The sequence below is a fragment of the Podarcis pityusensis genome, assembly GCF_964106645.2.
Source record: "Podarcis pityusensis genome assembly, chromosome: 14".
NCBI lineage: Eukaryota > Metazoa > Chordata > Lepidosauria > Squamata > Lacertidae > Podarcis > Podarcis pityusensis.
The window spans coordinates 51,675,169-51,691,796 of record NC_138039.1 but is presented as its reverse complement, the minus strand read 5'-3'; the positions used below and the strand labels follow the sequence as shown (position 1 = coordinate 51,691,796).

The following is a 16,628-nucleotide window of genomic DNA, read 5'->3' as shown; positions in this document are numbered from 1 at the left end:
TAGTCTTGGTCCTGCCTTCTGGAGCCCTGGCAGTCTTCCGAGGCCCAGGTGCTCCTTGGACGGGTTTCAGGGATAGTCAAAATGGTGCACTTCCTTCCTTGCTTATTTATTCATTCCTGTGGTAACTTGTCGTTTGTTATATAGTACCATCAATGTGCAGAGTACTTTATAAAGTATAAGAGGACAGGACAATTATACTCCATGATTTGACATGGGGAAAACAGAGGACGGGGACGGAAACTGGAACAATGGAAAGAGTATGCTTTTATTTTTGTGATAGGCCAAATCAGCTGCTCCAGCACCCCTCGTAGGTGGCAGTCTAGGCTCTGCTTAAAACCTCTGATGAAGAAGTGCACCATCTTCTGAAGCATCCTGCTCCACAGTCAAATAGTTCATCCTCTCTGGGTTCCTCCTGACATTCAGTCAAAATCCCACTTGTATTTTGGACCCATCAGTCTGGGCTGTGCCCTTGGGAACTGGATTGGGGAACCTCTGACCTGAAGGTGGAATGCAGCCCCAAGGCCTCTCCCTCTGGCCCTCCGAACCGCCCTCAGGCCATACTCTCACTGGCCTGCTGCGCACCCTCCTTGACTCCTTTTGCAGAGCTGAAATGTGTCCTTGAGCTGTGATAGCATCTGCTGCTTGTCTGGATGAAGGATGGAGAAAGGTGCCTGTGTTTGTGTGTATAATAATAATAATAATAATAATAATAATAATTATTATTTATTATTTATTATTTATACCCCGCCCATCTGGCTGGGTTTCCCCAGCCACTCAGGGCGGCTTCCAACTGAATGTTAAAAACAGTACAGCATCAGACATTAAAAACGTCCCTAAAGAGGGCCGCCTTCAGTTGTCTTTTAAAAGTAAAATAGTTGTTTATTACTTTGACATCTGGTGGGAGGGTGTTCCACAGGGAGGGCACCACCACCGAGAAGGCCCTCTGCCTGGTTCCCTGTAACCTTACTTCTCGCAATGAGGGAACTGCCAGAAGGCCCTCGGCGCTGGATCTCAGTGTCTGGGCAGAATGATGGGGGTGGAGACGCTCCTTCAGGTATGCAGGACCGAGGCCATTTAGGGCTTTAAAGGTCAGCACCAACACTTTGAATTGTGCTCAGAAACGTACTGGGAGCCAATGCAGATCTCTCAGAACCGGTGTTATGTGGTCCCGGTGGCCACTCCCAGTCACCAGTCTAGCTGCCGCATTCTGGATTAATTGCAGTTTCCGGGTCACCTTCAAAGGTAGCCCCACGTAGAGTGCATTGCAGTAGTCCAAGCGGGAGATAACTAGAGCATGCACCACTTTGGCAAGACAGTCCGCAGGCAGGTAGGGTCTTAGCCTGCGTACCAGGTGGAGCTGGTAGACAGCTGCCCTGGACACAGAATTAACCTGTGCCTCCATGGACAGCTGTGAGTCCAAAATGACTCCCAGGCTGCGCACCTGGTCCTTCAGGGGCACAGTTACCCCATTCAGGACCAGGGAATCCCCCACACCCGCCCGTCCCCTGTCCCCCAAAAACAGTACTTCTGTCTTGTCAGGATTCAACCTCAATCTGTTAGCAGCAATCCATCCTCCAACAGCCTCCAAGCACTCACACAGGACCTTCACCGCCTTCACTGGTTCTGATTTAAAGGAGAGGTAGAGCTGGGTGTCATCTGCATACTGATGAACACCCTGCCCAAACCCCCTGATGACCTCTCCCAGCGGCTTCATATAGATATTAAAAAGCATGGGGGTGAGGACGGAACCCTGAGGCACCCCACAAGTGAGAGCCCAGGGGTCTGAACACTCATCCCCCACCACCAATTCTAGACACGGCCCAGGAGGAAGGAGCAGAACCACCGTATAACAGTGCCCCCAGCTCCCAGCCCCTCTAGACGGTCCAGAAGGATGTTATGGCCGATGGTGTCAAAGGCCGCTGAGAGATCCAGCAGAACTAGGAAACCGCTCTCACCTTTGTCCCTAGCGCGCCGGAGATCATCAACCAGCGCGACCAAGGCAGTTTCAGTCCCATGGTGAGGCCTGAATCCCAACTGGAAGGGATCCAAATGGTCCGCACCCTCCAGGCGTGCTTGGAGTTGTTCAGCAACCACTAGCTCAATCACCTTGCCCAAGAATGGTAAATTTGAGACTGGGCGATAGTTGGCCAAATTGGCTGGGTCTAAAGATGTTTTTTTAAGAAGCGGTTTAATGACCGCCTCTTTCAGCGGGTCTGGGAAGGCTCCCTCACAGAGGGAAGTATTCACTACCCCGCAGAGCCCATCGCCCAGCCCTTCCCGGCTTGCTTTTATCAGCCAGGATGGGCAAGGATCAAGGAGACAGGTGGTCGGTTTCACTTGTCCAAGCAGCCTGTCCACATCCTCAGAGGTAACAGATTGGAATTGATCCCATGTAACAGGACTAGACATAGGAACACCCTGGTTTTGCCTGGCTGAAATAGAGCCCACTGCCCAAAGATGGAAGTCCAACTCACTGCTCTGCCTGCTTTTGCTTCTGACCACACCTACTTTGGCCTCTGGCAGTGGTCACCTCTGTTCTGCAGACCCTGGAAGGCTGCCCATGACAAAGGGTGGTCATTGGACAGAAAAAGGTTCTGCTTAGCAGCAGCAGAAAACAAGTTCAGAAAATGTACCTAGGCTTGGTTAGTACAGGGTATGAGGACAAAGGACTTAGGCCTGTGTGGTGTTCAGAACAGGGTTTCTTCCTTTTAAAAATGCTGTCATTTCTCTCCAACAGGGTAACGCCATCCTCTGAAAATCCCACTGGCTCTAATTGTAGTATAAGCCAAGGAAAGCCTTCTCTAAGAAGAATAAAAGGGAGAATACATAGAAGCAAAAGCCTTGATAGCCTTGATTTCTGTGAGTTCAATGTAAGTACATGATTTGTCCTACCTTGCTTTTGCTTGATGTTCCTGAGAATCTCCCCTTAATCAGACAATATGAAAAAGGTTTTCACCTCCTTTTCATTCATTCACAGCATATATCTATCCATATGGTTAAATCAGTGGCTGGTTGTGCATTACGCTTGGTGAATGTGCCTGTGAAAAGTCCCAGCCTTCCAGAGCAGACCTCTCTAGGTTCATGCAAACAGCAGATGAGAAGCTGAAACTGTTTCTGGACTGTACCACTCTAGACTTCAGGAAGGGGGAGCCACATGACTGATTGCTGCTCTGTGGGAGAAAAATATATGACTGGGATACATACATTTACATATAAAAGCATTCACTCATTGGGTACCTCCTTGCAGCGATCTGAAGTGATGAAATCCAGAAGCACTATTGGCTCCTTCTTTGCCATAGCTGCATGCAGGATGTTGCTTCTTGCTCCACTGAGGCAAAAAAGCACCTGCTCAGGCGGAGCTCCCCATGTAAGCTGGAGTTGCTTCGTGTTCTCTGACATCTTTGGACAATGCTGTATAATTGCTTACTGATACACAATTTGCAAATTATGTTTTGGTTCCTATGAAACACAGTGACCGTTATAACTGAAATAACATTTGCTTCAATGCTCTTCACAAGCATTGAAAGAAAGAGATAGCGGGCTTTTTCCTGAAACTTTGTGGTTGTTAATTAGCAAAAATTAACAACCCTTTAGGTTACAGTGACATGCCTAGACATTGTACTCAGCAGAAAAATACTCAGTTTGGTCACAAATATTTTAATAATGCCTGTTGGCTATCATTGCAATCAATTTCATCAGAAAAGTTTGTTTTGATTTGGAATGCACATGCTTAAAATCACATAGCCAAAGTTAGCAGCAAATATATATTTGTTATTTTTCTCTGCTGAAGTTTTCTAGGTGTGAAAATGGAGCTTCCTTTTCAGTTTTCAGTTTAGAGGCAAGTAAGAGGTGACCTGTGATCCTTGGATGAAGTGTGGTGTAGAAATGTAATGAATAAAATAAAATGTATTATATTATGTATGGGGTAGAGAAAGTGGATAGAGAGAGGTTTTTCTTCTTTGCTCCTAATACTTGAACTCGTAGACATCCAAAAAAGGTAAATGTTGGAAGATGCAGGACAGATAAAAGAAATGACTTCTTGACGCAGCATGTAGCTGAACTCTGGAACTTGCTCCCTTTGGGGGCTGTGATGGCTTTATCTAAGGATGGGACAAATTCATGGAGGAGAAGCCTAGCAGTGGCTACTAGCCAGGATGGCCACTTTCTACCTCCACTGTCAGGCAGTAATGTTTCTAAAAAGCAGGAGGGGAGCGTGCTGCTTGGGGCATCCCTGGCTGAACACTGTGGGAACAGGCTGCTGGACCACGTGGGCCGTGGGCCTGATCCCGGAGGCGCTTCATGCTCTAGGTTTAACCCCAGCAACTGACTCAGGGACCAAAGACCTCTGCAATACATCATTCAGATACAAGTTTAGGTAATGGCCCAGAGAGTGGGAAAATCCTACGGAAGGCAAAGAGCAGCTTGGGGGAAACACAATTTTCACTGGGAAAACAGGGGCAACAGGTTAAAACAAAAAAAAATTAAAAAAAATTCACCCATTTCAACAGTCTTGATCCAAACCTCTTTCTGACCCTATTTGACTCATTTTCTCTCAGATGGGGGTTCCAATCTCAGATATCCCTCATCTTGTCTAGTATATTCCACAGAACAAACTAGGATGATACAAGAGCAGGTAAGGGCCAAACTATATGTCAACTTTCAACTTGGCTTATGTTGCTGAATTTTGAAGTGCTGTGCTTTGGGTGCGAGAACCCTAACCCTAACCAGCTTCTAACTGAGTGAAAATGTGTTTCCATAGGTTAAAGCAAAGTGACTACAGTGGATGCTCGGGTTGCGAACATGATCCATGCGGGATGCACGTTCGCAACCCGCAGTGTTCGCAACCCGCGTCTGCGCAGGCATGGCTTGCAATTTAGCGCTTCTGCGCATGTGCGACCACTGAAACCCAGAAGTAACCTGTTCCAGTACTTCCGGGTTTCGGTGGTCCGCAACCCGAAAAAGCACAACCTGAAGCGGCTGTAACCCGAGGTACTTTGAAGCAGTTCCATTAAAATTTGGGAGCAGAGCACTGTGTTAGATCAATAGAAATGCCTTGCTCACTACTACTCCAGATTCCCTGTTGTGTACTTGTGTGCAATGTTAGAAACTCAGATATATATATGCAAGGCGCCAAATGGCTCCTTAAACCAGGGTTACAGATGGCAAAATGGAATGCCTAGTTGCCATTTTTCATCCAAACACATTTTCAATATGACTTTTTGGTTCCTGAAATTCATTCTGATTGTGCAGATAAAATATGACAGACAGAATTCTACAGGATGTGTTGTTAGTGTGTGAATACAGGCAAGATCCAAGGATCCGCAGGCAGGCACCTCCAGATGGTGGAGACGTCAGGCACCATCCTGGCAAACGGGCATTTTCACTCGGTCGCAAGTGGCCAATGACCAGGTGCAAAATACACCTGGCACATTTCGAACTCTGCTTGTGTGTGATGCATGCCTCTACAAACCCTTGCTGCTTGTGTGGTGATCTGCCTCTGATGAAATATTTGAAGCACCTTGCTGTACCAAAAGATTGCAATATTTTTAAGAACCCTATTTTTCTGGAGTTAATGTTCTCATGAAATTTTCCTCTAAGATACATGGTGTGCCCCCCCCCCCCGCTTCTTTGGCACAAAGGACTCAGAAAGCCCAGTTTCGCCATTGTATCCAGCTCAGTGGTTCTCCTTCTCTCTCAGAGCTTGCCTGTCAGAGCAAAGGGTGAACAGAGAGTGGAAAGCAGGTCGGGCGGGATAGGAAGTGCGATGTGCAGCACATCAAAAGTGCTACCTGTGTGCCAGCAACTTTATGTAACACAAACCATCAGCTTGAACAATTGTATTTGACATCATGGACTTCTTTCTTTTTTGCTGTGAGTTTATATATTGGCCTCATCCCTGGGTTGTTCCCAAAATGTGACTGTGCTTCAGAGCTGTGTCATTAAGCTCTGTGCTGTGAAAGAGTTTTGCAATGGCAATGGTGACCCTGTTTTGCTGCCTATTCTAGTTAGGTTGAGGCTGTGTGTTGTTATCTTGATAGTGGTTAACACCTTGTTTGCTTGATGTCTCCTGGTGTCCTTTACCTGAGGAATGTGAGATTTTGTTCTAGGAGTTTTTTGTGGGGTGGAGCAGACGTTTGGTGTTAATCTCTAGGGCTAGAAAACTTAACATGTAGAGCATCCCTAGGACTGCTTCTGTATTTGAAATCCTTCTAGTCTGCAAAGAGACTGTCTCCTTTCCCACCTTTCTTCTCAACAGCCACACACATGCTAGTGGTCCTGTTCCCCAGGGGTGGTCATCATTTTCTGGTACCTCTCTCTTTTCCAGCTCCCTGTCAGTGGAGCATCCTTCCACCTGACTGTCAGCATCGCCCTTGAGCCAGTGCCACCAACTGGACTCATCCACTTCAGCCCCGACTGGGCTAGGCGAGCTGGGTAGCACTTCCAGAGACCACCTTCTGCACAGGAACAGGTCAAAGTGCTGTGGACTCACAGCTTAGAGTTGTGAGCACCGGATTCACTTCCACAAGAAGACAGTCGTCCCACAGCAGAGTACAGCAGACTCTAGCAGAGTATATAAACAACTCGGAGAGCAGCTCTGTAGAATATCTTCTTTATTCTGTAACTACAACTATACAAACTATATACAGAGCTTAATAGGTCTAAGCATAAATAAATGCTGCACTGCACTGAGTGTCTGCAGCTGCTCTTAGCAGCAACCTTATCTCTACACACGATCTCTAACACTCAGTCTCTCTCTCTTTCTCCAACACTGACTGACTGACTGATTTGGTGCTGGAGCAGAATAAGTAGAGAGCAGAACACACCTCCTCCTCTCTGGAGAATCAGCAGACTCCTCAGGAGATTCTTGGATATGGGAGGGGTGAAATCTCCTCACTGACATCCAGCTCTCTTCTTAAGGCACCTCTGCTCACCCTGCCTCAACCCAAGAGAAGTTCCTTCCCTTTTCCTAACCATTCATTTCCTCCTCAATGTGTCTCTCTCTTCACCTTTAGAATCTAAACCTGTAAATATGGCCCATTATTTCTGACCCTCATACAGTGCTTACTCATGTGTTAGGGTCCTCAACCAAGTGTGGTCTGGTGGACTGGAGGATCCCACGTTCAAATCCCCACTCTGCCAGGAAGCTTACTGGGTGAAGGATCATAGAATTGTAGAGCTGTAAGGGACCCAAGGGGCATCTAGTCCAACTCTCTGCAATCTAGGAATCTCAGTTAAAGCACCCATGGCAGATGGCCATCCAACCTCTGCTTAAAAACCTCCCATGAAGGAGCATCCATCACCTCCCAAGGGTGACTGTTCCACTGTCGAACCGCTCTTCCTGTCAGAAAGTTTTTCCATATGTTTGGTCTCCTTTCTTGCAACTTGAAGCCATTGATTCGAGTCCTACCCTCCAGAGTGGGAGAAAACAAGCTTGCTCCATCTTCCATGTGACAGATATTTGCAGGTGGCTATCATATCTCCTCTCATTCCTCTCTTTCCCAGGCTAAACATACCCAGCTCCTTCAACCACTCCTCATAAGTCTTGGTTTCCAGGCTCTTGGCCATCTTGGTTGACCTCCTTTAAAAAATTTTTATTGTCACATAATAGCCATTACGTACAACTGAAATGTGCAATAGCAGGGTGTTCCATATACAAAGCAAGCAAACAATAAATAACAAGAGAAAGAAATATTTCCCAAGCTTGTGTGGATGGATGGTGAATGTTGAGCATCTAAGTCCAACACGTGGGAAATAAAACCCCACCAGATGACATAAAAGCATTCTGGATCCTTTATCACTTTGGAGACACACAGTTTAGCTGTTATTTTTCCTTTAGCAGCCAAAGTCTGTAAGTTCTTACAGATAAATGTAGACTTTTCCCCAAGGTTTTCCATTGCTGTCTGTTTTCAAGTCTGTTTTCAAGTGCAAACAGTTTTCAAGTGCAAACTGTTTTCAAGTGCAAACAGTTGTTGAGCTTTTTTTGGGGAGAGGACGACCAAAACCTGGGGAGGCTTCAGCAAAGTTGATCGAACACGGACGCACCGTTATCAACCGGTGATGCCTAGATCTATCTTTCATTTCAATTGGAACCAGTGAATGTCTTGTTTAAGTGTCTGGAGGCAGTTGGAGGTTGGATGGTGGTCAATGGATTGAGGTTGAATCCCAGCAAGACAGAAGTACTGTTTCTGGGGGACAGGAGGCAGGCAGGTGTGGGGTTCTGAATGAGGTTCTGAATGAGGTTACCTTGCCCCTGAAATGCCAGGTGTGCAGTCTTGGGCTCATTTTAGACTCACAGCTGTCCATGGAAGTGCAGATCAATTCTGTGTCTAGGTACAGAGGCTGCGACCCTACCTGCCCGCAGACTGTCTCGCCAGAGTGGTGCATGCTCTAGTTATCTCCCGCTTGGACTACTGCAATGCGCTCTACGTGGGGCTACCTTTGAAACTACAGACCCAGAAACTACAACTAATGCAGAATGTGGCAGCTAGACTGGTGACTGGGGGTGGCTGCCAGGACCACATAACACCGGTCCTGAAAGACCTACATTGGCTCCTAGCACGTTTCCGAGCACAATTCAAAGTGTTGGTGCTGACCTTGAAAGCCCTAAACGGCCTCAGCCCAGTATACCTGAAGGAGCATCTCCACCCCCATCGTTCAGCCCAGACACTGAGGTCCAGCTCTGAGGGCCTTCTGGCGGTTTCCTCACTGTGAGAAGTGAAGCTACAGGGAACCAGGCAGAGGCCCTTCTGGGTGGTGGTGCCTGCCCTGTGGAATGCCCTCACATCAGATGTCAAGGAAATAAACAACTATCTGACTTTTATAAGACATCTGAAGGCAGCCGTGTTTAGGGAAGTTTTTAATGTTTGATGTTTTATTGTGTTTAATATTCTATTTGGAGCTGCCCAGAGTGACTGAGGAAACCCAGTCAGATGGGTGGGGTACAAATAATAAAACATATTATTATCCTTACTATCATTATCACTAAAAAATTTATCCCACCATTCCTCCCAAAGAAACCCCAGGGTGGCAAGCAGCAAAATGTTTAAACAGTACTGTTTAAAATCAATTTTTAAGTACTTCTTTATTTTTTAAAAAAACATCTAAAAACATTTAAACCATCTAAAGCACTTCTTAAAATTCAGGCTGAAGGGGTCCTCAAGCATGTCTGAGGCCCATAGGCAGCTTTCCCCAACTTGGTGCCCTCCACATGTTTTGGATTTCCATCAGCCTCTTCCCAGCCAGCCCAGCTTTGTAGCCCCAAACATCTAGAGAACACCAGGTCAGAGAAAGGTTTTACTAGAGCATCGCCTAATAGTCTGCTAGTCCACACATTTCATCCAGCTTCATATAGAAGCTGCCTTACACCAACTCAGACCGTTGGTCCATCTAGCCAGCATTGTCTGCCCTGGCTGGCAGCAGCTCTCTGGGGTTTCAGGAAGGGAACTTTCTCAGTCCCACTGTGACTTGAACCTGGGACCTTCTGCATTCAAAGCAGCTGCTCTGCCATGGAGCCACGGCCCTTCCTTCACATCAGCTGGTCAAGGGAGCAGAAACTGATATGGCAAAGTTCAGAGGGAGAGCACAAGACCTCCTCCTTGGCATGCAGAGGATCTGAAGGAGAAGTGAGTGATATGGGCACAGTGGAGATCTTGGGGAAGGTAACTGATTTTTTGTGTGTCTGTTCATAGGCAAGGGAAAGAACAGCCCTGAAAATCAGGGTTCATTTAATAAAAATCAATCTAACCTAATGCATAGAATTGTGTGTTTAAGCATCTTAGCAGTGAGAAACATTGGCCTCCAGTCCTTTGGGAAGAGATACATAAATAAGATCAAAGCCAAGCAGAAAGTGGCTCAGAATTAAAAGGTTTAAAAAAACCTTAAACGACAAGAGACATGCTCACTTTCCCTCTTAATCTGCAAATTTTAATTATCTGTAAGTTTTAACTACAAGTGTTTGGTACTTTGCTGTTAATTAGGATTCAGTGGTACATTCTAAAAGCCTAAAAATAGCATTTTACAGTTAGAAAGGGAGAAAGAGGAGCTTTTTACCTTGACAACTGCATGTACAAAAATGTTATTGTAAATGATAAACCTGCGCAATCTATTTTCAGCACCATCTGCCGCTGATTGTGCTTATGAATCTGATTTAATTAAGGGCTTTGGTCTCTTGCTGGAGACTTCTGCTCCAATTTGCTTTCCTGTTGCTGGGAAGTGACAGATAGAGACGTGATGAGTTTTATTGGGCCTTTGGCTGCTCAGAGTGTGGTAAGCTTTAGGTTTTCACAGAGCTCTTGGTTGGAAAATGGGAGCTCTCATAGGCTAGCACATAGGCCTAACATTCTTCCCTTGTAGATTTCCACCCACATTGCTCCTCTTCTCCTCAGCAAGTGCTCACAGGGAAGTTACGTTGGTTAGCAAATGGCATCAGCAACCCGCTTCCCCAAGCAGTGAGGCATTTCAGGGTCAGGTTGCTTTAGGCGAGAGAACCCTGGAGACATCCAGTATCTTTGTAATATCTCTTTTATTTACAAATGTGGAAATGGAGGGTCTGGGGAGGGGAAATCATTCCTACAATAGGCAACACAACTACAGACCCCACATCTGATTCCCAGAGAAAACAACTGCTCAGACCACATGCTCCGTGATCCTTCCCTCTGCTCAGACCACATGCCCCGTGATCCTTCCCTGACTGCCTGAAGTCCAGCTAAACTCAAGTGAAAAACTCTCAGCTTCTGTATCTGTTTCTGCCCAAGCCACATGTTGTCAGAGGCCACGAGAGGCCAGGCACAAGCCCATCATGGCTGATGCTCCTGAAGTCTTGCGGTGATAAGGCGGGTTATTGGGCTGGGGTTCCAGTGTGGCAGATCACTCCACTGCCTTTCATCTCCATTCCTTTTGATGGCTGGAGCCCTTTTAACTGTCTTTCAGTCTTCGTGGAAGAGAATCACATTGCAACATGTTGTTACCGTGCAGCAGTAAAGTACTGCTATTTACCATATCTGTAGGGACAAGTGGGTGGGCCCTTTCTCACCTCACCTGGCAGTACACCACAACATCTTTAGATGGAGAACAACCAGCCAAGGGAGGCTGTGTAGGTGAGTTGTGTGAGTTTTTGCAGATGCTGGAAGCTGGAGACTCACAGAAGCATGTCTTAATTTGTTCTGGACTTATGAGTTTGCCTGGAACCCAAATGGAAAAGCAAGTTTTACTAGAGTGTAAAAATTGTGACTCCCTCCATCCTATGCTCAGGAAGGAACCCAAACCTATAACAATATTAAAAACAAAACAAAACCCATAGCTCACTGTCAGGGAACTGACATCGGAGCTAGAGGCGGAGGGAAGGCTCTCAAATGATGCTGGAGAAGGGCCCAGCAGGGAGAGAGGCAGCTCCGCAGATGGGGAAGCAAATCAGCGCAACACCAGGGATAAAGGGGGGCAGATGGGGGAATCGGCGAGAGGGCTCCAGGACTCTTCACCGGACACCAGCGGGGAGAGCACGGGTCCTCCGCTACCCACGCCCTCCCTGCGCAGAAGACTTCCGCGCAGAGAGAGTAGGAGGAGACTGGGTGTCAAACAACTTTTATGTTGGAAAAGATTTAAGAAACGCCCACTGACGGATTCTGCTAGCGACTGAGGCAGCCACGAAGTGAAGGGCTGCCCAGACTGAAAGGTTTAACAAGGCAACAAAGCCAGGAGAGGCGGCAACTTACGCATGAGCAACCCATACTCATTACAGCAATCCGTCAGTCCCTGGCGTCGCTCGTGCACAGCGACAGGCAGGCAGCATCATGAGCGAAACAGGAGAAGCTTGCGCCACGGAGGGAGCAGCTGGAGTGCAAAATCTGGTGGAGAGGAACCGAGATTTGGAACAGCATGTGGCTCTGCTGACGGCGTGGCTGGACGAAAGGCGGTCTCAGGATGCTCAGGTCAGACCCACCCCCGTAGCAAGGAAGGTACCGGGACTGGTACACAAGTTTGGAGGGAAACCCCAGGACTACAGTGCGTTCCGAACAGAAATAGAGTACGCGTTGGAATTGCAACAGAATGATTTTGCAGACGATGGGGAGAGGGTTGCCTATATTGTCAGACATCTGCAGGATGGGGCCAGAGAATGGATCAGGCCCCTAATGGCAACGCAGAATGCCGCCTTGAAAGACCTGAGGAAATTCTTCCAGGCGATGGATGCGATGTATTCCAGTGATGTGCAGCAAAGTGTGACTCGGCGGGAACTGATGGGCTGCAAACAGGGGAACTAGTCAGTTAGAGACTACTGGTCACGCTTTGCCATGTTGGTCCACCGGCTCGGGTGGGATTTGGACTCTGAACCCATTCAAATGCTGTTCGAGGAGGGGTTGCCCCCAACAGTGAAGGACGAGCTTTCCTGCGCACCCCGCCCGCAGTCGATGGATCTGCTGACCAAGGCTGTGCTTGCGATTGGTGTAAGGCAGGAAGCGCGGGCCCAGGAGAAGCGGGAAAGGAGAGAGCAACGTTACCATGACTACCGCATTCCTGAAATACCAAGGCAGCCTTCCCTGCCGGCGGAGCCAATGGAAATAGATGGGGCGCGCGCGGGGGAGATTTCAAACTCCAGTGAAGGTCGCAAGAGGGAGGGAAAGGATGGGGAAACCACCAAGAAGTGTTTTCTCTGCCAGCGGCCAGGACATTTTGCCAGGGTCTGCCCGCAAAGAAAGGCCTGGCAAGGGATGGTGGGAGCTGCAGGGGGTGAGGAGGAGATGGTAAAGGAGCAGGGAAACGCCAACGCTTGCCTGCCACTCAGCGGGCACAGCAGCCAGGCCAGCAACCAATAGAAGTGCCCCGACCAGACCCCCCCAGGGCGGCTATAGCCATAGAAGTGGTGCTAGAACTCCCAAATGGGCACCCAGTCAAGGTGAAAGGGCTGTTGGATTCAGGCAGTTCCTGCAATTTCTTCAGCAAGGACTTTGCACTAGAGCACCAGCTCCACCTGCTGCCCTTAGATTTCCCCTTGCAAGTAACCACCATTGATGGCAGGGAGCTTCTGGGAGGGGAAGTGACGCACCAGACCCCACCAATGAGAATGAGGGTTTCCAGGCACACGGAGACCATCGCCTTTCACGTAGCCTCACTGGCAGGGCCCCCAATAATATTAGGGATGAGCTGGCTAGCACAACATGATCCAGTGGTGGCGTGGCATCAGAGGACGGTCACCTTTGGGTCCGCTTACTGCTTGGAACACTGTCTAGGGGGAGAAACCCCAAGAATGACCGTGGCCAGGGTGGCTGGGATAGCTGTGGAGCCGAAAGGGGAGGTGCCACCACAATATGCTGACCTGCAGGAGGTCTTCAGCGAGAAGGAGGCAGATAGACTACCCCCCCATAGGCCCTTTGACTGCCAAATCAACTTGCTCCCTGGGGCGCAGCTACCGGTGGGTAAACTGTATGCCATGTCGGACAGGGAGATGAAGGAGTTGCGGGAGTTTATTGACAAGAACCTGAAGAGGGGGTTCATAAGGGAATCAAAGGCGGTGGGGGGCAGTCCGGTGTTCTTCGTGGACAAAAAAGGGACTAACCAGCCCAGATTGGTCGTAGATTTTAGGGCGTTAAATTTGGTATCAGAACCCGCGACCTTCCCAATGCCCAGGATTGACGACATTTTAACACGGGTGAGGCAGGGAAAGATTTTTACTAAGCTGGACCTCAGGGGAGCATACAATTTGATTAGGATGAGGGAGGGGGACGAATGGAAGACCACAATGTTCACCCCCCTGGGGGCCTTTGAGTACTTAGTTATGCCATTTGGATTACAGTCAGGCTCCGCCTGTTTTCAAGCTTTCATGCACCACGTGTTGGGGTCCCTGCTGTACAAGAACTGCGTAGCCTTCTTGGACGACGTCTTAATCTATTCGGACAATGAGAAGCAACATGTCAGAGACGTCAGGGAAGTGCTAAAACGACTGCAGAAGCACCAGTTGTGGGTCAAGCTGGAAAAATGTCAGTTTCACGCCAGAGAAGTCGAGTTTCTGGGGTACAAGTTGTCAGACAAAGGCTTAGCGATGGACCCAAGCAAGGTGCAGGCAGTGCTGGAGTGGAAGGCTCCCAAAACCCGGAAGGACGTGCAGAGGTTCCTAGGGTTCAGCAACTTCTACAGGAAGTTCATCAAGAACTTCGCCCACTTGACAGCACCCATCACAGATTGTCTCAGTAGCAAAAGGAAGTTCGCCTGGACAGAGGAGGCCCAACAATCCTTTGAAAAACTGAAGAAGGCGTTCGCATCGGAAGAGCAGCTCCTGCACGTGGATCTGGAGAAACCCATGAGGCTAGAGACCGACGCGTCCGACAGAGCCATTGGGGCGGTTCTTTTGCAGCCAGGGAGGAGCAAGCAGGAATGGAGACCGTGTGCCTTTTTCTCGAGAAAGCTGAACAAGTCGGAGCAAAACTATACTGTGTATGACCGCGAACTGCTTGCGATCTATGCGGCGTTTCGTAGATGGCGACATCTACTAATAGGGGCGCAGCACAAGATCCAGGTTTGTACAGATCACAAGAACTTGGAATACGGGAGGACCGCACGAGTGCTCAACCAGAGACAGATTCGATGGGCACAGGAGTTCTCCAAGTTTTCCTTCGAAATCCGATACGTGCCAGGAGAGGAAAACGTGAGAGCAGATGCTCTCTCCCGGAAACCGGAGTACTTGGAAGGAGACGGGCCACCGGAGATACGACACGTGATCCCCGAGGACAGATGGGTGTGTGGGGGAACCTTGGTGGGGCAACGAGAACTGGCTGGACTTACTAGAAACGACGTGTTCGCACAAACTAAAATCCGGGAACTCCGAGACGGAAGAGAAACCCAAGGAGGGTTTGAGGAGAAGGAAGGGGTGCTGTACTATAAGGGGGCGCTGTATGTACCGGGGGAGACCCTACGGGGGAAGGTACTCAAACAACTCCACGACAACCCCACAGCTGGGCACTTTGGACAGCACAAAACCATGATGCTTGTCACCAGGCAGTTCTGGTGGCCCAGGGTGAGGGAGGATGTACGGGAATATGTACGGGGTTGCGACCGCTGCCAAAGGGCAAAGGGGGAGCGGGCTGCCCCCGCAGGATTACTGGAACCCTTACCCACGCCGGGGAAACCTTGGGAGGTGGTGTCCATTGATTTTATGACCGATTTGCCCAAGTCCTGGGGGAAGACAGCGGTCATGGTAGTGGTCGATCTACTAACAAAAATGTGCCATTTTATAGCTTGCTCACATGCGGTCACGGCAGAGGAAACAGGCAGGTTGTTTGTAGATCACATCTTCAGGTTGCATGGGGCTCCCTCGAGCGTCATCTCCGACCGCGGGAAACAATTTACTTCCCGTTTCTGGAGGAAGCTCATGAGCTTGCTGCAGGTCGAAGTGGGCTTCTCAACGGCGAGACACCCGGAAACCAACGGGCAAGCAGAAAGAGCGAACAGTATACTCCAGCAATACCTACGCTGCTACGTCAGTGAGAGGCAGAACGATTGGGTAGAGAAACTATCGCTGGCTGAATTTGCGTACAATAACGCTGAACATGTGTCAACGGGAATGAGCCCGTTCATGGCCAATTATGGGTGTCACCCCAGGGCCTTCCCGGGGAGTGGGGAGGAAGGTTGGAGCGTACCGGCAGCAGAGCAGTTTGTGGAAGAAATGGAAGCCCTGCACCAGCAACTTAAGATGAACTTGGAGCGGCCCAAGGAAATTTACAAGAGGCAGGCAGACAAGCGCCGTAGGGAAGGGGAGACCATACGGGTGGGAGATTGGGTGTGGTTGTCAACCCATGGGTTACCTTTTAAAGGGGGGTGCAAGAAGTTGCAGCCCAGGCGGCTGGGACCGTTTGAGGTAACACAGCAGGTGAACCCTGTGGCATTCAAGCTCAAATTGCCAGACAGCATGAAGATACACCCGGTGTTCCATAGGTCCCTACTCTCACCGTACAGGGAAGGACGGGGATTCCCGGGGCGAGAGGGAGAAGTCACCACACACCCGCAGGTAGAAGAGAGGGAGCACCACAACTTGGCCACGGAAATACTTGATTCAAGGTGGCAAGGGCGCCAGGTGGAGTACTTGGTGTCTTGGGAGGGAGAACCCGGGTCGGAAAACACGTGGGTTCCCGCGGAGGCAATCACTGACGGGTATCTGGTGGAGGAATTCCACCGCCTGTTCCCGGACAAACCCAAACCACTAGCGAGATTCTGGGAGGAGCAATTTGGAACCACAGACGATGAAGAGGATTTTGTGGGTTTTTATGTCTCCGAAGGGGAGGGAGAAGAGGCTTCGGAGGAAGAAGAATCAGACTGGGAGGCCCACCCCGCGGGAAGGGATCAGAACGGGTGGGAAGCGGGTTTTGAATCCTCAGAGGATGGTGACAGCTCCTTCCGGGGGTTCCCCGCATTGTCGGCCGAAGAAAGGGACGAAGTTGGGTCAACAGGTTGGGCCGGGGGTGGAGGGGGTCCTGGGGGGGAGGTGGATGTCAGGGAACTGACATCGGAGCTAGAGGCGGAGGGAAGGCTCTCAAATGATGCTGGAGAAGGGCCCAGCAGGGAGAGAGGCAGCTCAGCAGATGGGGAAGCAAATCAGCGCAACACCAGGGATAAAGGGGGGCAGATGGGGGAATCGGCGAGAG

General features: G+C 49.3%; 1 protein-coding gene across 8 annotated transcripts in view; it reads left to right on the top strand.

Annotated features, from left to right (window-relative positions):
- TJP1 (tight junction protein 1) overlaps positions 1-16,628 on the top strand; it is a 354,643-nt gene that overhangs the window by 85,600 nt on the left and 252,415 nt on the right. For all 8 annotated transcript variants that reach the window (XM_080980656.1, XM_080980659.1, XM_080980658.1 and 5 more), the window contains one exon: positions 2,738-2,870. In XM_080980656.1, the coding sequence (XP_080836782.1) occupies positions 2,738-2,870 (133 nt within the window). The remainder of the gene's footprint in view (positions 1-2,737; positions 2,871-16,628) is intronic.